General features: G+C 42.4%; 1 protein-coding gene across 1 annotated transcript in view; it reads right to left on the bottom strand.

Moving 5' to 3' along the window:
- usp43a (ubiquitin specific peptidase 43a) overlaps positions 1 to 25,083 on the bottom strand; it is a 215,999-nt gene extending 190,916 nt beyond the window's left edge. The window contains exons 1-2 of the mRNA XM_056280390.1: positions 24,466 to 25,083; positions 4,049 to 4,204 (exon numbers count right to left, since the gene is read on the bottom strand). Coding sequence (XP_056136365.1) covers positions 4,049 to 4,204; positions 24,466 to 25,083 — 774 coding nt within the window. The remainder of the gene's footprint in view (positions 1 to 4,048; positions 4,205 to 24,465) is intronic.
- Positions 25,084 to 25,809: the final 726 nt, after the last annotated feature.

Below are 25,809 nucleotides of genomic sequence, written 5' to 3'. Positions count from 1 at the left end.
ATAACAATTTTCAATGCTTGTAATTCATTTTCTCTCTCTTATCTTGTTATTCTCAATGTGAATGTGGAGTTTAGTTGCTCAAAATTCATCTAATTAAGAACAATTTGTATTATGTTAGTCAAATCATTGGGATGATTGTATAATAAACCCTGAGCATAACTACAAAAAAGAAAGAATAAAGAAAGAAAGCCACTTCATTTGGTCATTGTATTCTTACAAGGAATTTGTTCTCTGCATTTAACCCATCCTATTAGAGCAGTGGGCAACTCCAGTTCTTCTTTCCATTACCTTGGTCTGGGGCACATACAGTATTAACCTTAGCATGCACCTTTTAATGGTGGAAGGAAACCGGTGCACCCAGAGGAAACCAATGCAGACACGGGGATAACATGCAAACGCCACACAGAAAGGACCTGGGACAGCCTGGGGTTCGAACCCAGGACCTTCTTGCTGTGAGGCAACAGTGCTAACCACTGGGCCACCGGTATTTCTGGCTAGACCGGTTGCTGGGCCAGCCCTACAAACACAAATGTCCCTGACTGACTGACTGACTGACTGACTGACTGACTGACAACTTACTGACTGAGCGATCAGTTTGACATGATTGGGCCACTGGATCGGGTGACCAACGACATCACTGAAGTTACACGACTGGTCAGCCGAGCGCCAAGAGGCATGAGGGAGAGTGCACAGGTAAAGCACCCCAAATAACAATCACTCTGACAAAACACTCACTGGCGAATTCACAAAAGGATTTCACGGCTTTTCCCATGAATTTGAGCTAAACCAGCACAAATAAGACAAAAAGAAACAATGTAATTCTCAAAGCACCCACAAAGGGCAAAATGAACCTCTAACTGTGCTGCCAAGCAAATAGCGTGTCAGTGCTCCAGTGCTTGTTGCACATATTCAAATTAGGTAATATGCATACATTTGGTGCAAAATTGGCCTCTTTCTATGCAAATGAGCCTCATGGCAAAACACCCGTGCTAATAGCCACATGCAGTTAGAGTGAAAATTATTGGCGTCCTAAGAGAGTTGGTGGTAACTGATGCCCAGACTTTCCAGTGATCATGGCAGCAGTAACTGAAGCCAGGCGAAGGCATCGTCATGCCAGATGTGCTCTTGAGTGGATATTTTGAAGGAGAATATCACTTTTTGATTTAACGGAGACTGAAATCATTTGCAGATATATGTTGCCAGGTCAAACAATTCTTGCTACACTTGATGACATCAAGGATGACATTGAACCTAACTACTGTGATCTTGGCGCAAAGCCCCCATTTATACTTTGCCACATGGATAATTACAATCAAAGGCAAAACAAGAAGGGCAAATTGCACTCGGCTGCAAAACTTAATGGGAGTTTGTGCTGTAACATCATTAACACTATCGTTTGATAATCGGACCTAGAGACGGGACAGCTAGTGTTTACATGTGATGTGCAATTCTTGATGCAATCAGCAGCCACAATCCATTCTTTTTGAATTCACCTGTCAATACAGAGTGAGTCTTAGAAAAACTAGAGACATCTGCAGATAGAAACAGATGAAAGAGGAGAGAGAATTAACAGATAATGAGAATAGTTATAATTACAACTAAATTAAGTTCTTTCTCAAATCAAACATCCCAAGACATGAGTGGAAAGTGTTCTTGGAACTGCATTTATAACCATGTCATGTGATATGATACTTCAGTGCACTTTAACAGCAAATATTACTCAGACCACCACAGAAAATTGCAGATGAACATTTAATATCCAGAAATCCACATTATAGACATTACCACCGACTATCCGTCTAACAAACTGGCCACAATTTCCAACACTGACCATACACAGTCCAGCCATATACTAAGTTTTGACCTAGTCTTGTTCAGTATGACTCTTGCTTTGCAAGCACTTCTCATTATTGAGCATAACAGCTACATTATAAGTTGATAGCATGCAATGAACAAAAAATAAGTAAACATTACTAACTACTACTACTACTACTACTACTTTCGGCTGCTCCCGTTAGGGGTCGCCACAGCGGATCATCCGTTTCCATTTCTTCCTGTCTTCTGCGTCTTCCTCTGTCACACCAGCCACCTGCATGTCTTCCCTCACCACATCCATAAACCTCCTCTTTGGCCTTCCTCTTCTCCTCTTCCCTGGCAGCTCCATATTCAGCATCCTTCTCCCAATATACTCAGCATCTCTCCTCCACACATGTCCAAGCCATCTCAATCTTGCCTCTCTTGCTTTGTCTCCAAACCGTCCAACCAAGCGGTCCCTCTAATATAATCGTTCCTAATCCTGTCCTTCTTCGTCACTCCCACTGAAAATCTTAGCATCTTCAATTCTGCCTTCTCCAGCTCCGCCTCCTGTCTTTTCGTCAGTGTCACTGTCTCCAAACCATATAACATAGCTGGTCTCACAACCATCTTGTAACCTTCCCTTTAACTCTTGCTGATACCCTTCTGTCGCAAATCACTCCTGACACACTTCTCCACCCACTCCAACCTGCCTGCACTCTCTTTTTCACCTCTCTACTGCACTCCCCGTTACTTTGGACAGTTTACCCCAAGTATTTAAACTCAAATGCCTTTGTCACCTCCACTCCTTGCATCCTGACCATTCCACTGTGCTCTCTCTCATTCACGCATAGGTATTCCATCTTGCTCCTACTGACTTTCATTCCTCTTCTCTCCAGTGCATAGCTCCACCTCTCCAGGCTCTCCTCAACCTGCACCCTACTCTCGCTACAGATCACAATGTCATCCGCGAACATCATCGTCCATGGAGACTCCTGCCTGATCTTGTCTGTCAACCTGTCCCTCACCACTGCAAACAAGAAAGGGCTCAGAGCCGATCCTTGATGTAATCCCACCTCCACCTTGAACCCATCTGTCATTCCAACCGCACACCTCACCATTGTCACACTTCCCTCATACGTATCCTGCACCACTCCTACATACTTCTCTGCAACTCCTGACTTCTTCACACAATACCACACCTCCTCTCTCGACACCCTGTCATATGCTTTCTCTAAATCTACAAAGACACAATGCAACTCTTTCTGGCCTTCTCTATAGTTCTCAATCAACATTCTCAAAGCAAACATCGCATCTGTGGTGCTCTTTCGTGGCATGAACCCATACTGCTCCTCGCTGAACATCACCTCTCCTCTTAACCTAGCTTCTATTACTCTTTCCCAAATCTTCATGCTGTGGCTGATCAACTTTATACCTCTGTAGTTGTTACAGTTCTGCACATCGCCCTTGTTCTTGAAAATCGGTACCAGTAAAGTAAACATTACTAACGATTTACATTATTCATGTTTTTTTGTTGTTGCTGTTTGTTAGTTTTTTCTAAATGGTAGTGTCATGCACAATAGAATTCCTCCTAGAGGAACTCAGAAAGCGACATGTATTTACCAGTTTTCAGTAAGGTGACCCCTAACTATAAATAGAAAACCAGTAATCCACAAGAATGCTTGATTATCCCCTACAATGTAAAATTAAAACATATAGCAATTTTTCCATGCAATTAACATCAAACTTTCAATCAAATTACGATTACTCTTCTTATGCTGTAGATTCATCTCTGGGTGAGTTGCAATGGGTGGATGAGAGGCAAAAAGAAGAATTTTTAGAAGTAATATTCAATATGGGCTTGTGGCGTAATACATACGCTTTCTTTTTTTTTTACCCCCCCCCCCTTTTGCTCCCCAATTGTACTTGGCCAATTACCCCACTCTTCTGAGCCATCTCGGTCGCTACTACACCCCCTCTGCCAATCCAGGGAGGGCTGCTGACTACCACATGCCTCCTCTGATACTTGTGGAGTTGCCAGCCGCTTCTTTTCAACTGACAGTGAGGAGTTTGACCAGGGGGACTAGATTGCTATGCCACCTGGACGCCCCATACATATGTTTCTGTATTTGACATATTTAAAACCATGCAATGGCAAAAACAATGGCAAAAAAAACAAAAAAGCAAAACAAAACAAAACACCGGTTTACTTTCAACATGCAATAGATTTGACTACTGGTGGATGTAACCTTACCTTGGTGGGGGCTCTGGTCTTACTGCTGCTGCTGTTGTTGTTATTGGGGCTGGAGTTGGCGTCTTCATGGACCCTATCCAGGAGCCACAAGAGAAACTCCAAAGCATCATGTTGAGCATTGCCTCGAAACTGAGAGCCATACTTGGACACTAATCTCTGAGGAGGTAAGAGATCAGATCATTGTAAAGTCATTCCGACAAAACAATCTCTTAAAGACATTTGTATTTAAATTGCCTTGGTCATGTTTAGACTGTATGAATACAGTAATTCAAATCAATATTAGATGGTCACTTAAAGAACCAATCTAATGATGGTAATTCGGTCAAAGATGATTGAGAAAACAACTTGAATGCACAATAATCAACTGGACATGCTTTTAGCAGTGTTTCCATTGAGTAAATGGATTTTGTACACCAATTTCACATAGCTAGCTGCACTCTCCAGATATCAAACTGAATGGGAACATGTGCAAATTGTCAACATATCACATCTTGTATAGCAAAGATCTTTTATATATATATATATATATATATATATATATATATATATATATATATATATATATATATATATATATATATATATACAATGCATCCGGAAGGTATTCACACCACTTCACTTTCCCCACATTTTGTTATTTTACAGCCTTATCCCAAAATGGATTAAATTCCTTTTTTTTCTAATCAATCTACACACAATACCCCATAATGACAAAATGAAAAAGGTTTTGTAGAACTTTTTGCAAATTTATTAAAAATAAAAAACTGAAATATTGCATGTACATAAGTATTCACACCCTTTGCTATGACACTCAAAATTGAGCTTGGGTTCATCCTGTTTCCACCGATCATCCTTGAGATGTTTCTTCATCTTGATTGGAGTCCACCTGTAGTAAATCCAATTGATCGGACATGATTTGGAAAGGCACACACCTGTCTATATAAGGTCCCACTGTTGACAGTGCATGTCAGAGCAGAAACCAAGCCATGAAGTCAAAGGAATTGTCTGTGGATCTCCGAGACAGGATTGTATCGAGGCACAGATCTGGGGAAGGGTACAAAAAAAATTCTACAGTTTTGAAGGTCCCGAAGAGCACAGTGGTCTCCATCATTTGTAAATGGAATAAGTTTGGATCCACCAGGACTCTTCCTAGAGCTGGCCGCCCAGCCAAACTGAGCAATCGGGGGAGAAGGGCCTTGGTCAGGGAGGTGACCCAGAACCCAATGGTCACTCTGACAGAGCTCCAGCGTTCCTCTGTGGAGATGGGAGAACCTTCCAGAAGGACAACCATCTCTGCAGCACTCCATCAATCAGGCCTTTATTGTAGAGTGGCCAGACGGAAGCCTCTGCTCAGTAAAAGGCACATGACAGCCTGCTTGGAGTTTACCAGAAAGCACCTAAAGGACTCCCAGACCATGAGAAACAAGATTCTCTGGTCTGATGAAACCAAGATTGAACTCTTTGGCCTGAATGCAAAACATCATGTCTGGAGGAAACCAGGCACCTCTCATCACCTTGCTAATACCATCCCTACAGTGAAGCATGGTGGTGGCAGCATCATGCTGTGGGGATGTTTTTCAGCGGCAGGAACTGGGAGACTAGTCAGGATCGAGGGAAAGATGAATGGAGCAAAGTACAGAAAGATCCTTGATGAAAACCTGCTCCAGAGTGCTCAGGACCTCAGACTGGGGTGAAGGTTTACCTTTCAACACGACAACGACCCTAAGCACACAGCCAAGACATGTTAATGTCCTTGAGTGGCCCAGCCAGAGCCCAGACTTGAACCCCATTGAACATATCTGGAAAGACCTGAAAATAGCTGTGCAGCGACGCTCCCTATCTAACCTTACAGAGCTCGAGAGGAGCTGCAGAGAAGAATGGGAGAAATACCCCAAATATAGGTGTGCCAAGCTTGTAGCTTCATACCCAAGAAGACTTGAGGCTGTAATCACTGCCAAGGGTGCCTCAACCAAGTACTGAGTAAAGGGTGTGAATACTTATGTACATGCAATATTTCAGTTTTTTATTTTTAATAAATTTGCAAAAATTTCTACAAAACCTTTTCCGCTTTGTCATTATGGGGTATTGTATGTAGATTGATGAGGGGGAAAAAAGGGATTTAATCCATTTTGGAATAAGGCTGTAACATAACAAAATGTGGGGAAAGTGAAGGGGTGTGAATACTTTCCGGATGCACTGTATATATATATAAATTCAACTTGATGTTTTAATCTGGTAAAAATTCACATCATAAATATTTGCTTTAAAAATAAATTTGCAAATATATAATCATTAAATTATTATTTCATGATAAGAATTGCATTTTTGATACTGCAGGCCTTGTTTACAGGAAACTGTTGGAAGTTGATGTATGTGAATTGTCTTGTTAAATGTTATGTGGAAGATTTTGAATAATCAATTAAAACCAGTTGTGTACTGATTAAAGTTGAAAAATAACCATCTATAAAAAGGAAGAAAAAACTGGGTGCTCTTGTGCAAAAACAGTACACCAGTAAAAGAGGGTCTCTGGGAAGTGGGAGACAAAACATTTTTCACATGTGATCACCTGAGAATATTCTAGTTTTGTTAGTTATTAAAACTAATCGTATTCGAATGTCATCTTGAATCGATGCCCAATTATTGTTTTTTTTCCATGTATATTTACAAAAGCAGTTACTTTTTCCATAATCACTTTCAGCCTCAGTTTAACATATTGGGTGTGCAAATTACTGTATTTAATTACTCGTTTCTCAATATTTTGTGAACTACCACACAGACAGCTAATATTACATGGTTTTGGTATTCAGTATGTAATGTACATACATCTTCATTAAGGCAAATTGACAAATGTGTGCATTTTGGTCAATACAAAGATGTGCTTTTCTATACGTTAGGCACTTGGCTTTTGGTTTTTTTTGCGCACATACACAGGTTTGTTTGCATTTTTACACATGCAAAGACCGAAGGGGATCGAGTCTTTGCCAGCAAGGCCCCTCAACTTTTTTAAAACCTACCTGAAGAGATCAACTTATCTGATTCTGTTTTATCTTTTAAGTCTCTTCTAAAAACTCATTTAAAGAGATTAGTTTTTAATTGATCTGAATGTATGTTTCTTTTAACCTTTTATCTTATTTGATTCTTTTCTATTTCTTTATTTCATTACATTGGAATTCATTTACACCCTGTGTGTTTTAATTCACACTTGCTCGTTTGCAGTTTTTATTATGCAAAGCACTTTGTGAACTTCCTTTTAAAAGTTGCGATAAAAATAAAATATATGGGACGTCTGGGTAGCGTAGCAGTCTATTCCGTTGCCAATCAACACGGGGATTTGCAGTTCGAATCTGGCTTGGCTGGGCGTCCCTACAGACACATTGGCTGTGTCTGCGGGTGGGAAGCTGGATGTGGGTATGTGTCCTGGTCGCTGCACTAGCGCCTCCTCTGGTCGCAACCGCGGGAGGATAGCGTGATCCTCCCACGCGCTACGTCCCCCTGGTGAAACTCCTCACTGTCAGGTGAACAGAAGCAGCTGTTGACTCCACATGTATTGGAGGAGGAATGTGGTAGTCTGCAGCCCTCCCTGGATAGGCAGTGGGGGTGGAGCAATGACCGGGACGGCCTGGAAGAGTGGGGTAATTGGCCGAATATAATTGGGGAGAAAAAGGGGGAAACATTCTTTTTAAAAAGCTATATCTATATAAAGCGAGTGTATGTTTGTATGTTCGCTTAAAACTCCAGAAATACTCACTGTAGAACAAAAAGAAAGGTATCTTTAGAATCAGCACTTTCCAGGGATTGCACAGTTCAAAAAATATTTCAAAAACCATGTAAAAAATTTGATTTATTTGCTAAATTGAGTTTATTTTGTGGTGATTTGCGGCGGTGGCCAAGAGTGTATGTTTGCATGTTTGCTTAAAACTCCAGAAATACTCATTATAGAACAAAAAGAAAGGTATCTGTACAATCAGCACTTTCCAAGGATTGCACAGCTCGAAAAATATTTCAAAAACAAAGTAAGAAATCTGATTTATCTATGAAAGAGGCATTCCAACGATACTTTGTGGAGACTTCCGGCAAATCCTTCCAGTGGTCAAGGGAAGCACTACACCTAACATTGTCAATGCTAGCCTGAAGGCACGCAATGTGGTTTACCTGACGCGCTTGAGCACTGAGCGATTAATACACACATTGGCAAAGAAGCTTGATGAATGGATTGAAAATTATGACATTTGATAATTTTCATTAATAAGATTTGTTTATTCGACATTCGTTTATCACATGTATCATATCATAAATTATCCTACATTTCATCATCGATTATATCGTAAAGATCAGATCGTGTTGGTTGTTTTGCTGAGAACATTTTCCCCAGGCAATGCCGGGTACCTTTGCTAGTATATAAATAAACTTTGTGATCAATATCAGACTTAATTGGTACATCTAGCAACACTGGAGATATTAAACTTTCAACTACCTTAACTTAAACTCCTAGTTCTGGAGAGCAAAATGAGAAATTAAATATATCTGAAGAAGCCAGGCTTATAAAATGCTTTCATCTCATCTTGGGGAAGACCCACAGTCACTTAGCTTAAGACTCTTTTGGGTGTTCACTCAAAACTTTGGATACCCTTGACTAATTTCAATGATACCATACATTCCACATGCTTCACTTTATAAGGGTATATAATATCCATTCATCCATCCAGTATCCAAACTGCTTATCCTGCTCTCAGGGTTACGGGGATGCTGGAGCTTATCCAAGCAGTCATTGGTTGGCAGGCAGGGTGACATCCTGGACAGGTTGCCAGGCCATCTCAAGGCCAACACACACACATTCACACCTAGGGACACATTTAGTGTGGCCGATTCACCTGACCTGCATGTCTTTGGACTGTGGGAGGAAACCGGAGCACCCGGAGGAAACCCATGCAGACACAGGGAGAACATACAAACTCAACACAGAGGATGACCCAGGACAACCCCCAAGGTTGGACTACCATGGGGCGCAAATCTAGGACCTTCTTGCTTTGAGGCAATCGCGCTAACCACTGCACCCCCATGCTATATAATATTTTCAGTTAATTTATGGTATTGAAAACATCCATTCCCTTTCTCACCCAATTTGAATATCTCATATAAATTCAAGGCAGGATTTTTAACCGAAGCAGGAGTTGAACAGAGAAAGTGAAATTGGAAAAAAAAAACAAAAAAAAAACATTACATGAGAACTGCATGAGGTACTTTCTGCCCAAACACTGGCAGCCATCTCTCGTTCCCACCCTCAATCTCTCTCTGACTGACAGGATTCAGGCGCTGCTCCACACCTCATTAAAAATCACCACATCATACCGCCAGTATCTCAGTACCTAAATATAAACACCAGCAGGCGGCCCCACTACCTGACAGCCCACTAATGAGCTTCATCACAATTAGAGGGCACCGACAGGAAGGGAGGGAGGGACAGTAGGATGAATGGAGCATGGGAAAGGAGTGCGGGAGTAAGGTTGGCCGAGTCGAGTTTCCACCAACCCCCGGGTATTCATGTCTCCCCGTCAAAGGACATCGCAGTGGTAGGCAGTGCAGAAAGGCCAAGAGGGAAAAGTGAGTTGGCAGACATGACCAAAGCTATGCAGAGGAATGAGGAAGGGAGAGAGAGAGAAAGGAGAGAGAGCAACATAGAGAGAGAGGAGAGCGACACAGAGACACAGACAGAGAGACAAAGAGAGAGAGAGAGCGCGATCGAGATTGAGATCGAATCTCTGTGTCTGGAAACAGAAACCTGGTGACATTGCTGATTGACCAGAGGTTCCAACAGCATGAGGATGAGGGAAATTACTTCTTTGATGGCCTCATTGAATTCTGTCTCTCTTTTACCCCCTCTTTCTCATGTTTTTGTTTGTGTGTGTGTGTGTGTGTGTGTGTGTGTGTGTGTGTGTGTGTGTGTGTGTGCACGGCAGATTATAGTTGCTCCTCTCTTCAGATCCAGTTTACTTTGTTGAGTGTTGTCTTGGGGGTCATCTCCATGGTGACATGCATCACACTGTCTCATTGACAGTTAAAAGTAATCTGACATAATAGTCCCGGGCAGCAGAGATTTTGCAGACAAGGTACGGGGAGAAATCAGAGAACTGAGTGATACACTCACATTGCAGGGAAGGTGGCATTTCTAACAGGTCAAAAACAAAGGACAGTTATCAGCTAAATCAAATCAAATCCATGCGTGGATGGACTGATGGACAGACAGGCTAGGTTGGATTGATATCTGATAAATATTTTTAAAAGGCACAAGCCTCAATCAGTTGTCAAGGAACCAGATGGAGAAATTTTACTTTTTGCAGACAACTGTCCCTTTATATCCACCTCAATCTTTTCTTATGTGCCAATCTGAATCTCTTAACATAGGCAGTATAATTTGTGCTTATAAAACATCTTTTCGCTTTTATCAATAAAGTTTTGTCCAATTCATATAACCAATTATTTATCAAAAAAGCAGTCACTGAGATTTGATGTTATTGATTCATCATTAAATCTAAACTGCAGCTGACATATTTTCGAATAGCCGACAACAACTGTGAAATGTTATTTCTAGTGAAATGGACTGCCAGCCAATTTATGCTTTTTGTCTTTTCACAGAGTGAACATGATTTTAACTCCCAACCCTGTGTTTGATAACATACTGTCTCAATTAAACCTGGTGTGTAGGTTTTCTAATGTATTTGACCAAGTGATTGCACATCCAGTATGATTGCCAGCTTGTATCCATGGGTCTACCAAATAGTTTGATGCAGTGCCCGTTTCAAAACGTGCCCGTTCGGAACGGGCCGACTGCTTGGCCTCCGGTATTGCTGCTTGCACCTGCTGTGGAAACTTGTAATCGGAGTGTGGGGACAGTTGAGCCCCGGTATTTATACCCGTGACGTCATCACGTCTGTACGTTTGGCAGGAACATATAGCATGGTATCCTTAGCCTCATTAGCTTGCTCAAGAATCTCTCGTCCAAACGACTTCACACTCGACACTGCACTTCTATGGGTCCTCAGCAACACACCTGCCAAGTGTGAAGTCGATCAGACTATCAGATTATACATACACACACACGCACACACACGCACACGCACACACACACACGCAGAGTCCGTCCATTATAGTATGATTAGAGCAGTAGTCATTGAATAATGGCCATTTTTCTGCTTAGTTATGCAGAACTTTTTCCAAGTTCGTTGTCCAACTTGTTTTATGTGACCGGGTCTTTGAAAGGAAATATCTGAGATTCGGACCGTCCTCTGTCAGCAAGTCTAGAAATGACTACACCTTGCAGATCTTTTCTAATTATGGGAAAATTTCTTGGATTCAAGAAGGTTAACCAATATAGTTAACTAAGAGATTCTGAAAAATAGTTAGCCCTCGTCATGTGTGCCAGTTGATTTTGGGAAGTGGTTGGTAAGTCAAGTCAATTTCATTTGTATAGCCCGATATCACAAATTACAAATTTGTCTCAGGGGGGCTTTACAGCAACATAACATCCTGTCCTTGGACCCTCACATCCGATAAGGAACAACTCCCTAAAAAAAAACCTTTAACGGGGAGAAAAAATAGGAAGAAACCTTAGGGAGAGCAACAGAGGAGGGATCTCTCTCCAAAGACAGAACACGTGCAATGGATGTTGTGTGTACAGAATAAAACAATTTACAGAATACAACATTGAAAGAGGATAACAGAATTATAATGGAATTATAAAATATATGAAGAATATGATTAGGAGGATGCCAAGCAGTGTCTGGATGCCACCAGAACAGCCCAGGACCCGAGCCACGCGACCACCATCACCATGTAAAAAAATAAATAAATTTTGGCAAGATAACACATATATATGTAAGGCTGCTGGGATGGGCTCCAACATCCCGCGACCCTGTGTTGGATGGGCGGCTTGGATAATGGATAGATGGTAATGGATGGATAATGTATGCCAAGGTGTGCGTCAAAGCATTTTAACGCACACTCTGTCATGCATTCACATTGGGTGGTTCTCTGTAGTCAGTGTATGAATTTATAACGGTGATTAATTTCAAGCTGAAATACACATGCATTAAATGGTTTTAACGCATACCTTCCAGCCAATCAGAAACGAGTATTCCCTGTTGACAAGGCACAGATGAAAATGCATGATGGGTGATAAAATGGTCACTGAAGTGTGACTATTTCTTAGCCATAAATTTTGTCAAGTTCATTAGTTAATAACAGCTCCATTGTTTCTCTCTTTGTTTCTGTTTGGGTTAGCTTGGATAACTATGCATGCTTAGGCTTCTGATCAATTCCATTGTTAATAGCTAGTGTACAGTACAGTCAAAGCCTCAAGAAAAATGTATTCATCAAGAAAAAAAACATCATAATGGAAAAACTTTTACAGCAAATGAGTAATCTCACTGACAATTTTTAGCGATACACTTTGCCGCGTATGTTCCTGATGCAGCTGGTACAATTCCTTAAAAATAGCTAGACTTAGATATCGAGCCGCACTGCGAAGATTTAAGAAAGTGTTTGAAGTCGGGTTAAAAGCTGCCTCAGAGGGATCTTGTTTGTTAAGGTAGCAGCTACTCGAGAGTTGGTCACCGTACAGATACAGGTACGTATATGTCTCAGAGTCAACGTGATGTGAAAACAAAGTAAAACTGCTCAGCTATTGGCCAGTACTGACAAGTTTTTTTTTTTTACAAAATACTCCCTTGCCCTAATCATACTAAAATGGAAGGAATCATAGTAGAGGCTTAATTTCATTGTGGTATGGTATGCTGGTGTCAGGGTCACAAGATTCCTCAGATTCCAGATTAGAAACATGGAGAAAGGATTTAAATGAGGATATTCATGTAAATAACTGGATGGAAGCATGTAAGGAAGCTCAAACCCAAACAGTAAATATACAATTGAAATTACCGCAATATAAGTGGTTGATGTGCACTTATATAACCCCAGTTACATTGCACAAACACAATGAAAATATTCCTGACATGTGTGAAATGCAGTAAGTTTAAAGGTAATCTATATCACTGCATTTGGGAATGTGAACACATCCAAGAAATTTTGGAAAGATCTGAATTGTATAATAGATAAATCCTGAGTATCAATATATCACTCCCAGCAATGATGTCTATATTACATTTGTATCCTCAAGATGTTCGACTGAAAAGAAAGGAATATATATTCATAGACATGTGTATCTGACAAGCAAAATGTCTTGTTGCTCTACAATGGAAAAATGTAAGTGTGCCAAATATAGGCAGTTGGCTGAAAGAAATGGTGATAAATATGTCAAATAGGATTTTTGAGGGAATCTGGACTCTTCATATCCATTCTTAAACATGGAGTTGGTGATGTGCTGACAAACAGTTGAGAAGTGAAAGTTTTGTCAAACTTTAACATAAGGTATTGAGAAGCTTTATATATATATACATATACATATATAAAATCCAGTTAGTCAAGTAAATTCTTTATGAGACTTGACTAACTGGATTATTTTGCTGCGTATTTGTTGAGCACTTTCCCTACCGTTGAGTGTTTCTTTTAACAAAGTTTTATATATATATATATATATATATATATATATATATATATATTATTATTATTATTTATGTAGTTTTTTTTCTACTTCCCAAGTTGTGCTTATTGAACTAGTCTTTTATTCCTTCAACAAGTCTACTTGGGTTACTGTCCTTGTCAAAAGTTTGTATATGTTTGTGAACTGTATGTTAAAATTTAATAAAAATACTGATAAAAAATGTAAGCAATCTCTGCCTGTATATATGTATGTCTTTTCTTCGATTTTCTCGAAAACTGATCACTTGGCAGGCGTATTGCTGAGAAGCCAATTAAGTCCAGCGTTGAGTGTGAATTCAATTCAATTTAATTCAATTCAATTTATTGTCATTAAAAACAATGTGCAGGCACATGTTAAAAATGAAATTAAGTTGTTTGGATGAGCGGTTCTGTAGGCTAAGATTAGCATGCTGTAGGTTTGTGCCAAACACACAGACGTACTGACATCACACACCTGATGCGATGACGTCACTGTCCCCACACTCATATTACAAATTTGCACAGTTGGTGCAAGTTGAACGGTCACTGCACTAGTAAAAGCAAAACATATGAATAATGAAGGACTTCCCCCTCAAAGAAAGAAACAAAGAAACAAAAAGAAACAAAAAAAGAAACAAAGAAAGACAATGAAAGAACAAAATAAAGAAACAAAAAAGAAAAAGAAAAAGAAACAAACAAGATAAAATGAAAGAAACAAAGAAAGACAGAAAGAAAAAGAAAGAAACAAAGAAACAATGAAAGAAACAACGAAAGAAAGGACAGACAGACTGGTGGGGTTCTTAACAAAACAACCTTCCGGAGAGGCAGAATAAGAAACAACCCCTACCTCCAAAATGAGATGTCTGCTTTCCTGTATCGCTAAACTCACTTCACCTCACACCATTACCTCCCCGGATACCTCCTATTCTGTAAATAGTGATAGATCAGCAGCAGACTAAAGCCAGGACAAGAATTTACCATAAACTATGTCACGCAGATGACCCTTCTGTCTCTCCCTCACAAACCCATTTGTACCTCTCAACTCCTTTTGGTAGCATCTGCCATACGGGCTTCATTAGATTCCTCAGAGAGGGACCGAGAGTTTTTTCTGACAAATTACAACAGGGCTGAACCTGTGGTGGTAATACACGCAATCATGAACTTGAGCACACACACACTCTTCTTTGCATCAACAGTGTGGTACCCAGTCTTTTGCCAGTGCCATTCTGTCAGCTATACTCCTCAGAGAACATCACTGTCATAAATCACACATCAAAAAGATCTCATGACCTCCTCCTTCCTCCTTTCTCCAGAGTCAGGTTGTTTCACCTCTAGAATAATGAAAAACAGGCACCTTTTGTTGATGATAAATGCAAAGCAATATCCTGGAATTGGACTCAGTGAAAGTTTATCCATGACCCTTACAGGCAGCAGGAGTAAGCGTGGAAACCCTGAGCCAGCAGTGCCAGCAAATCAGGTTCCGGGGAAAGCCTGGGGTCTGCAGGCATCCCCGATGTGGGATTTACTGGCGATGAGGGGATGAGTTGTGGAGGAAATAATCACCTCTGAATGGTTTACAGTCTGTGAGAGGCTCCCGTGGGCTCTGTGGAAACAGAGCTGTTAATACTCTGAGGACTCGCAGTTGAGGCTGTAAATATGCTTGTGTGTGTAGAACAGAGGACATAAGACACCTAAGAAGCTAAATCTGCAACAGTCAAAAGCAGTGTGGATGTGTGTTCTTGTTCAGCTATATTTGTGAGGACACATTTGAGTTTTTAACCCTAAGAGTGAGGACATTTTTTTGCAAAGTGACGAAGGGTCTGTTCTAGGGTTAGGCCTTTGGTCTAGGGTTAAGGTTCAAATTAGCATTAGGTAAGGGTAAAGGTTCAGCATGTAATATTGATGGTTAAGGATAGGGTTAGGAGCTAGGGGATGAATGTAATCAATGACAGTCCTCACAAGTACAGAAAAACAAACATATGTGTCCATGTGTGTTTTGTGCGTGTCTGTGTGTATAGGGTCTGTATGTCTGCAAAAAGTCATCCAAGAAACTTGACACCATGATTGAGCAACTGGGGTCTTGGATGCCAAAAGCATTAAGATTGATTGATTCCTACATGTTCCTACAGTTGTGTATTTCATAGGCCATAAAGCACTGGGATTGAATGATGAATGTGGATTTTTTTTTCAAACTGTGATGGTAATGTAACAAACCTCATGTGCTTCTTTAATGCTTTTTGCTACATCGGTGGAGGTAAAATGGAGTAGCACTCAGAGTTGTGGGAAAACGTGCCGTTTCTAAGTGACACCTGAAAGTTCTCTTATCTGTGCTTGTGTGTGTGATGAAACGCTTGAAGCTTGTCATAAAGAGCTTAAAGTTTATCATTACACAGCTAACTTTAAAAACTGCCACAAAATTCTAGTCATTACACTTCTGACTTGCCACCTCCTTACAAAGTACGCCGAGTCCATTTCAACAGACAGGAGAGTGTGTGACTGGAAATAGCAAAAGAAAATCTGATAATCACATATGAACTCTTGACTATTTCAATCTTGACACTTCATACAATTCTGAGGTGTTCCACCTCATCTGTTCAATAAAGAAGCATTAAAAAAAAAAACAAGGCACAATCAAACTCCAAACAAATTCGTCTTCTGTACACATTTGGCACAGAAAGATGGGACAGGAAGTTAAGTCCAGTGGGTGCTTATGCCCATCACTTTGTTGATGTGTGTGTATGCGATAATGTATACATCTTATTCACTGGAAGTGTGAATGCAAGTGGTCCTTGAAAGAGAGCAGAGACAAGAAAAGACAAACAAACCACCAGTCTCCCTCATCTTCCTTGCTGTCACATACTTCCTGCCTTTCCAGAACAAACAGTCTGACTTAAAACACCAGGCCTCTGGGTCTCGGCTGCCCGAGATGAGCTCCTCCTGCCTCAAAGTGCGACATTCTGTCAAGCGTAAAGTGAATTTCCAACTTCTCTCAAAAACTTGGGGGAGAACTCGTCAAACTAGTTTCTTTATCATTACTGAGTTGTTAAATTGTTAAAGTTGGGAGTGTGAAGGAGGTCATTGCTGGGAAAAAAAGAGCAAAAAAATACAGCCACTTCTTAAAGGCAAGGTTATTTGGCCAACTGGATCAACTGTAATTACATCGATAAGGAGCCATAACAAACAAAAATGGTCTTGACCACTTTTAAATCAATGAAAGTGACTGAATTTCAAGAGTACTTGTTAATAAGTACTATTCCGCACTGGGCTTCCTCTTTTAAAACAGGAGCTATCTCAGTTTTTTAAAAGGTGTAAACGGACTCCCCCATTGGACTGCGGTGAAGGTCAGCAAGAAGATCCAGCAAAGTTTCTCAACAGTGAAGTGATCAGTGAAGTTTCTGTCTGTGTCATTCTAAATGATTCCCAAAAACATTTTAATGAGGTCTGGGTTCAAAGAAAGTGAATATATCCATTAAAGACGGCCAAGTCCATGATTAGCTTTGGTGTCAAGCCCAAGCTTAATGTGATTTGTGAAGTCGTACACCTGTTGTTGTTGGTGTTGGTGTGGTGCCTGGGAGACTCGATTCTGAATGTATCTTTGTGAGCCAACAAAAGAGTCTGGCGTATTGTGGTGTGGACCAGCTGTCCTGAGTTACTCTAATCAACTCAGGACAGATTAAACAACATAGACAGACACCAGATTCTGGGACAGAACTGAACTATGGCCCTCTCTCCCCAACACAGGAATTTCCACAAGTCATCTTGTTTTTAAGTCTTTGTTTTAAAGTTGCAATCCCAAACATTTTGCATTATTTAATTGATTTGACATATGATAATGTTATGGTGATTCTGTTGGACAATTATTCAGTACAACAGTAGAATGATATAATGTCGGATGTAGGTGGCAGAGAGAAATAGACATGTTGCAAGTGATTTTCTCAGACTACAGACAACATGTAACAGCCATTGTGGCTTTTGTGCCTTCAGCCAGCCGGTAAATAGTCCATACCCTTGTTAAAATGCGATCCTTGGACCAAAGCTTGGACCATAGGCAGTCTAAACGTCATCAAACTACACTGCAACAATTTTTTTTACAGTTGTATTGATTGTCTATGACAGGAGTATTGCCACATTGGCATCACTTTTTAATCTTTTTTCCTGCTGGAGTCGTGTCCAACATGAACATGTTTGCCGCTGCACCAGGTCATGTTTGTTCTACCCGGCCCAAAAAATTCAACAGCAGTATAAGGAGACTGCAGTGTCTCAAACCATGGTAAAGATGACAGCATTATGACTGACTCCATTGCCAAGATCTCTCATCTCATCTTCAGTCACTTTTCTGGAGTCGGGTCACGGTGGCAGCAAGCTAAGTAGGGAACTCCAGACGTACCTCTCCCCAGATATGCCCTCCAGCTCCTCCTGGGGGATCCCAAGGCGTTCCCAGGCCAGATTGGACATGTAGTCCCTCCAGCGCATTCTGGGTCTACCCTGGGGTCTCCTCCCAGTTGGCCGTGCCCGGTAAACCTCCAAAGGAAGGCATCCAGGAGGCATCCTAATCAGATGCCCGAACCATCTCAACTGGCTCCTTTTGATGTGAAGGAGCAGCGGCTCTACTCCGAGCTCCCTCCGGATGTCCGAGCTCCTCACCCTATCTCTAAGGCTCAGCCGCTCAGCCTTACATTATCCATCTGCCATTGCCCAGATGGATAAAGTAAATTAAGTTAGAATTAGAATTGAGTTTCCTTTATTAATCCCCTTGAGGAAATTCAGTTAATGCAAATTAACCCATCCTAGCTGTGATCTGTGTAGCTAGGAGTAGTGGGCTGCCACCTCCATGCTGCACCCTAGGACCAACTCCAGCTGTTTTCCCATTGCCATGGTCAGGGGCACAGACATGAGTATAAACCCTAACATGCATGTTTCTTTTGATGGTGGGGGAAACCGGAGTACCCGGAGAAAACCCACTGCAGACACGGGGAGAACATGCAAACTCCACACAGAGGACAACCTGGGATGACCCCTAAGGTTGGACAACTCCAGGGTTCAAACCCAGGACCTTCTTCTTTTTTTTTTGGATTTTCTCATTTTTTTCTCCCGAATTGTATCTGGCCAATTACCCCACTCTTCCGAGCCGTCCCGGTCGCTGCTCCACCCCCCTGCCAATTCGGGGAGAACTGCAGACTCCCACATGCTTCCTCCAATACATGTGGAGTCGCCAGCTTCTTTTTTTTAACCTGACAGTGAGGAGTTTCGTCAGGGAGACGTAGCGCATGGGAGGATCACGCTATTCCCCCCAGCCCCCCCCCCCCAAACAGGCGCCCAACTGACCAGAGGAGGCGCTAGTGCAGCGACCAGGACACATACCCACATCTGTCTTTCCACGCACAGACACTGTCAATTGTATCTGTAGGGATGCCCGACTAAGCCGGAGGTAACACAGGGATTCGAACCACCGATCCCCATGTTGGTAGGCAATGGAATAGACTGCCACACTACCCGGATACCCACCCAAGACCTTCTTGCTGTGAGGCAAAAGCACTAACCACTGGGTCACTGTGCCACCCAAGATTTGAAATGTTACAGATTGCAGCTTTAATGCATTTTACACTTGGTGTTTTTAAATCTTTGCTTTTAATAAATGGGCAGTTACGCCCTCAACGTCCACCATTGTTTGTGTCTCTTTACTGGAGAAGCCCAACTGTAGCACAGACTTACCAGAGTCCCTCTCACCATTATCATGAAAACAAATGCAGAAGTGAGAATCAGTGGCAGTCAGCTTACACTTTCCCTTTAATCCGTTATTGCAGTGCTGTGCAGGTACCATGTTACAACACTGTCAACCTACTGCTGCTCTGCTTATTTATATTAAGATGTACGGGACTGAATATCATTGTGGAAACTCTTGTCTGAGCTTTTGACACAAGGGTTCACATTAGGGAATGTCTCAACGTGAATTTAAATCTAGTTTCATGTGCAGTGTTTGAAAACTTTTGAATAAAACAGGTCAGCATTTCAGGTTCGGACTGCCTTGAGAGAGACCAAGAAAACAAATTTTCCCATCTTCAGATCAAGCTTTTCAGAAGGATATAGGAATACCGTGTTGTACAACATCTATTCCGGGTACAGACACCCTGTATCTTTGTAAAAAGCATGAAGTCATGCAATGATCTTCATATCACAATGGAGACATTGTTGTGACTTTCCAGCTCAAAGCTCCTCACTCCTACTCCCCATCGCAAAACTAACAAGCAAGGAGGACATTCAAGAAAAAAAGATTAGCCAAGATGCCAAAAGCGACATTTTTTGAGAGCAAAATGTCCCAGCATCATCAAGAGGTGAGATTTTTTTTCTTAAACAAAGATTTGGCAGTAACACTCAGTTGTCAGAGTTCCCTTCTTACAAACAAAAACAGGGAGGCGGTTTTTTTTGTGGATGACAGAAAGGTTGATGGTGCTGTTTACGTGCAACAATCTTCTTTGTAGTTGTGCACCTGCCCCCTCTTCAGTGTGCACCAATGGAGCCATCTCAGCAGGGGGCCTCTTCCTCTTCTGCTAAGAGGACTACCATGCTTTACGCTACAGTAAATAACCTCTATCTAGTTTCATCCTGAGATGAGCAGCCTGACAGAGAGAACTACATAAATATGATAGGTTGAGGCAAAGCACAAGTTAATGGTTGAAGCACATTCTATATATATTTTGCTCCCAAAAGGGATGGAGTATAAATGTAGAGAGCATGGGAGATAGTGAATGCTTCTTAATACCTCATACCAAACCTGTGTCCTGAAAGCATTCAATATTAACATACTGTGGCCACTGCAAGAAATAGACATTCAAAAAAGACTCGTACCAATTGGCTAGACAGAGGGACCAAGCTGGGAAGGATGTGCAGCAGGTTGGGGCGATCAAGGATAAAGATGATAATGTGCTGACAAGTGAAGAGAGTGTGTTGAGGAGGTGGAAGGAGTACTTTGAGGGGCTGATGAATGAAGAAAATGAGAGAGAGAGATGGTTGGATGATGTGGAGATAGTGAATCAGGAAGTGCAGTGGATTAGCAAGGAGGAAGTGAGGCCAGCTATGAAGAGGATGAAGAGTGGAAAGACGGTTGATCCAGATGACATACCTGTGGAGGCATGGAGGTGTTTAGGAGAAATGACAGTGGAGTTTTTAACTAGATTTTTTTAACAAAATCTTGGAAAGTGAGAGGATGTCTGAGGAGCTGAGAAGAAGCATACTGGTACCAATTTTTAACAATAAGGGTGATGTGCAGAAATGTAGTAAATACAGAGGTATAAAGTTGATCAGCCACAGCATGAAGATATGGGAAAGAGTAATAGAAGCTAGGTTAAGAGGAGAAGTGAAGATTAGTGAGCAGCAGTATGGTTTCATGCCACGAAAGAGCACCACAGATGTGATGTTTGCTTTGAGAATGTTGATTGAGAAGTATAGAAAAGGCCAGAAGGAATTACATTGTGTCTTTGTAGATTTAGAGAAAGTATATGACAGGGTGCCAAGAGAGGAGGTGTGCTATTGTATGAGGAAATTGGGAGTGGCAGAGCAGTATGTAGGAGTGGTGCAGGATATGTATGAGAGCAGTGAGAGAGAGTGGTGAGGTGTGTGGTAAGAATGACAGATGGGTTCAAGGTGGAGGTGGGATTACATCAAGGATCAGTTTTGAGCCCTTTCTTGTTTGCAATGGTGATGAACAGGTTGACGGACAAGATCAGGAAGGAGTCTCCATGGACCCCTTCCAGTAGCAACTCAGTTTTCTCATCTGTAAATTGTGTAAACACAACATCCATTGCATGTTGTCCGTCTTGTGAGAGAGATTCCTCCTCTGTTGCTCCCCCTGAAGTTTCTTCCAATTTTTTCCTCCCTGTTAAAGGTTTTTTTAGGGAGTTGTTCCTTATCTGATGAGAGGGTCCAAGGACAGGATGTTGTGTTGCTGTAAAGCCCACTGAGTCAAATTTGTAATTTGTGATATTGGGCTATACAAATAAAATTGACTTGACTTGACTTGACTATGATGTTCGCAGATGACATTGTGATCTGTAGTGAGAGTAGGGAGCAGGTTGAGGAGAGCCTGGAGAAATGGAAGTATACTCTGGAGAGAAGAGGAATGAAAGTCAGTAGGAGCAAGACAGAATACATATGTGTGAATGAGAGGGAAGACAGCAGAATGGTGAGGATGCAAGGAGTAGAGGTGGTGAAGGTGGATGAGTTTAAATACTTGGGGTCAACTGTTCAAAGTAACGGGGAGTGCGGAAGAGTGTTGAAGAAGAGAGTGCAGGCAGGGTGGAGTGGGTGGAGAAGAGTGTCAGGAGTGATTTGTGACAGAAGGGTCCCAGCAAGAGTTAAAGGGAAGGTTTAAAAGACGGTAGTGAGACCAGCTATGTTATATGGTTTGGAGACAGCGGCACTGAAAAAAAGACAGGAGGTGGAGCTGGAGGTGGCAGAGTTGAAGATGCTAAGATTTTCATTAGGAGTGACGAAGAAGGACAGGATTAGGAATGATTATATTAGAGGGACAGCTCGGGTTGGATGGTTTGGAGATAAAGCAAGAGAGGCAAGATTGAGATGGTTTGGACATGTGTGGAGGAGAGATGCTGGGTATATTGGGAGAAGGATGCTGAATATGGAGCTGCCAGGGAAGAGGAAAAGAGGAAGGCCAAAGAGGAGGTTTATGGATGTGGTGAGGGAAGACGTGCAGGTGGCTTGTGTGACAGAGAAAGATGTAGAGAACAGGAAGAGACAGAAACGGATGATCCGCTGTGGCAATCCCTAATGGGAGCAGCCAAAAGTAGTGGTAGTAGTGGTGGTTACCAAGCATCAATTCCTAATTTTTCCCCTCCATCTAGGGCTTTAATTAATATATTAAAAAAAATCAGGGTCTTATTTGTTTTTCTAAGTTTAACCAAATTCTGCTCCTGCACATTACCTCACAAGTCTGAAATGGGTTTCTTGAAACTTGCATGCTTGCAGGTGCTTACTTTTAATGAGCGATATTACAGGCCTGCATCAAAATAGATCTATTTCTCAAAATGCTATCCATCAAAACCTCCATTCCACCTTTGAAATACCATGAGGTGCCATTAACTATGAAAATCATGTTTACCTGAAAGCCACCATCATCACCCACTGAATCAGCTGCTAATTCGCATGACAATACTAATGAGTTGCCAGCTTGTTTGTAAAGTCACGGCTGTTCTCTTGCTGACACATTTTATGTTTGACATAATTATACAAGATCAAATTATTTTAGGATGCTCCATCACTCTCTTATACATATACTGCATGATATGGACAAAATAAATCATATTGCGATTGTTTTGTCACATAGGTTATTGGTAATGCAATTTGAACCGTGTTATGATGTATATTTAAGTGAACATTTAATTTGCTGTTTAGCCAGGCAAAAAGCCCATATTGACCTAATAATAATAATTCAGTCACAACGAAAAGAAATGAGTAAAAAAAAGAAAGAAAGCATTTTACTTTTTTCACAGGATGTTTTCATCAGAAATCTAACCAAAGTCCTGCCAAACATCAGGAGGGTTTTTTGTTCCTGCACCAAGTCAGTGACAACCTCCTCCTCCTCCTAAGCTGCATTCATTTCCAGTCATGAATAAAAATGGCAAGCTCATCCCCAGTGTGCACCGGCTGTCATCTACTCGTTGAGGGAGGTCCTACATAGACCTACATAGACTGTTCCGCTCTGCAATTGCTCAAATACTGCTGCGCTAAGTCTAGCATACTTTTAGCCACAGCAATTAAATGAGGGGTTTTAATTTAACAAGGGAGAATACCCTTTTACGCTACATATTACTTTCTCATTCCATGTTCACTGTAATCCACATGACCACGGCTTTGTACCGAATCAGTAAGTTCTCAACCCGATCCTCTGGTACCACCAGTTCTACCAGGTAGTTCATTATATCCACCCGTTGTTCCAGTTATCCCAACCACCAATCAAGGAGGTTTTAGACCTGAAACAACAGGTGAACGTCGGGAAATACGTGGTAGAATAGAAAACTGGCCATGTTGAAGGAACCCAAGGACCTGACTGAGAACCAGTGGAATAGAGGCGTTGCTTGACATTGCTTTATATCAAAACACCATTTCAAATTGGTTGCTGGTTGAGAGGCTGCCATGTCTCATCCACATGCAGTGTGCCCAGGGCAAGAGAGGAGACGGTGTCATCCCCCTCACATGTGAACTGCTGTAACACCAGCGATCATACAGAGGCAGTCAGGGAACGCACACCAACCAACAGGAAGTGTTTTCTTTATTAAAGCACGTAAGCCAACTGGCTGGGCGATAACGTTTACCTCACAAGCGCCGCTTGTGAAAAAAAGACACAGCGTCGAAGCAAATTAAGTTGTTAACGATCAGCGCAATAACATAGTTATTATTATTGTTGTTAGACTGCCTCACCTGCTTGTCGACTCCTCCTCCCCTGAAGCAGCTACCTGCGCGCATTTATACGGAAATAAGGGCACGCCGATGCATACTACGTTCAAAATAAGTTTCATCCAAAAAAAAAAAAAGAAGGCATGTTCGGTTCATTCAAAAATCCGTTTCAGCGATGTAAAGACGATCATAGTTTGTAATACTGCTTGCAAATCCCAAATCCTCTTAAATGTGAGCGCTATGCTGGAACCGATTCAGTCGTGCTGGGCTGTGCGAGATACCACACACACACACACAACGCGCCGGAGATCTGTCCTGGAGCCATTACGGCTCACATTCACACTGCCACCGCACAATTACTCAAACACGTGTAATTGGTGCACGTCACAACATTATCTTACGACTTTTCTGCGCCTATATTTCTGGTCTCCTCTCCTCACCTTGAACTCCACAGACAGCTGCGGCGTGTATTGGAGGGTCCACAGCGCTCGCACCAGCGAGGCCAGCTGTTGGGTCACCTCGCCCCGGCTGGAGAGCTGTTCCTCGGTACCGAGCACTCCGTTCACCCGCCGGAGACACGCCTCCGGTCTGTACTGCTCCAGACCCAGGTACTCGGCCAACAGGTCCGTGTTGCTGAGACACTGAACCACGGCATTCATGAAACAGGTGTTGCCGTGGTTTTTCAGCCCCAGCACCCCGGGGGTCTTGTCGCCATAGCACCAGGACAGCCTGTCTTTCACAGACCCGTGGGAAGACGAGGCGGTGCTCTTCCTCGCGGTGCCGTCGGCGGCCACCGGCGGCGACGGCTCTTTGGCGTTCCCTGCGGCGGCGGCGCTCTCCTTGAAGCCACCGTCGTCATCCTCGGCGCCGGGCGGCTCGGCGTCGCCGAAGTGCGCCAAAGTTCCCAAAGTTTTCAAGATCCTGCTCATGAAATCCCCGACGGACCGCAGCGATTTCCTCCTGAAAAGCTTCGCCGTTTTGTATTTCTTCTCCTTCCGCTTGGCTGACTTGGCTTTCAGGGGCTTTTTTCTTACCTTGCTCTCCTTGCGGGAATCCATGGCTGATTGCTGAGCGGCAAGAGGAAACGAGAGAGCGGCTGCGGACCAAGGGTTGCACCTGTCTGCCTGTCTTCTCTCTCTCTCTCTCCCGCTCTCTCTCTCTCTCTCGCTCTCTCTCTCTCTCCCTCTCTCTCGCTCTCTCTCTCTCTCCCTCTCTCGCTCTCTCTCTCTCGCTCTCTCTCTCGCGCTCTCTCTCTCCCTCTCTCGCTCTCTCTCTCTCTCTCTCTCTCTCTCTCTCTCTCTCTCTCTCTCTCTCTCTCTCTCTCTCTCTCACCACTGGGGTGGCACCGACTGGGTGCCAAGGCACATGATTACTGATATTCCTTCGACATTCCTGTAATTCCCGGCGACTCGACACTCAGTGCTGACGGGTTGCGCCGTGGAGAAAGGTGATGCGGCGACCTGCGCAGGTGCTACACCTTTTGCCATCGCGTGGTTAACGATACTTCCTTCTCCGCCGCTCTCTGCGCTGGAGCGTACGTTTCGCCAACAGTTTCCCTCCCTCCCTCCTTCCTGTCCGTCCGACATAGTGAGTTAACTCTGCGTGTGCATTGCCCGCCTTCCCGCAATGAATTTAATGAACCCGGGACAGTAGCTGCATACACAGAAAACCATAAGCGAGGGCATAAAGATAAAGGATAATAGCCTACACTGACACTTAAAGTTTCGCCATTATTTGTTAGGACAAATGCCAAACGCTGAGAAGAGTACAACGATCGATGGGTG

Source organism: Lampris incognitus, chromosome 5 (assembly GCF_029633865.1).
Source record: "Lampris incognitus isolate fLamInc1 chromosome 5, fLamInc1.hap2, whole genome shotgun sequence".
In the NCBI taxonomy this organism is placed as follows: domain Eukaryota; kingdom Metazoa; phylum Chordata; class Actinopteri; order Lampriformes; family Lampridae; genus Lampris; species Lampris incognitus.
The sequence above is the reverse complement of the archived record's forward strand: the minus strand, read 5'-3'. Positions and strand labels throughout refer to the sequence as shown.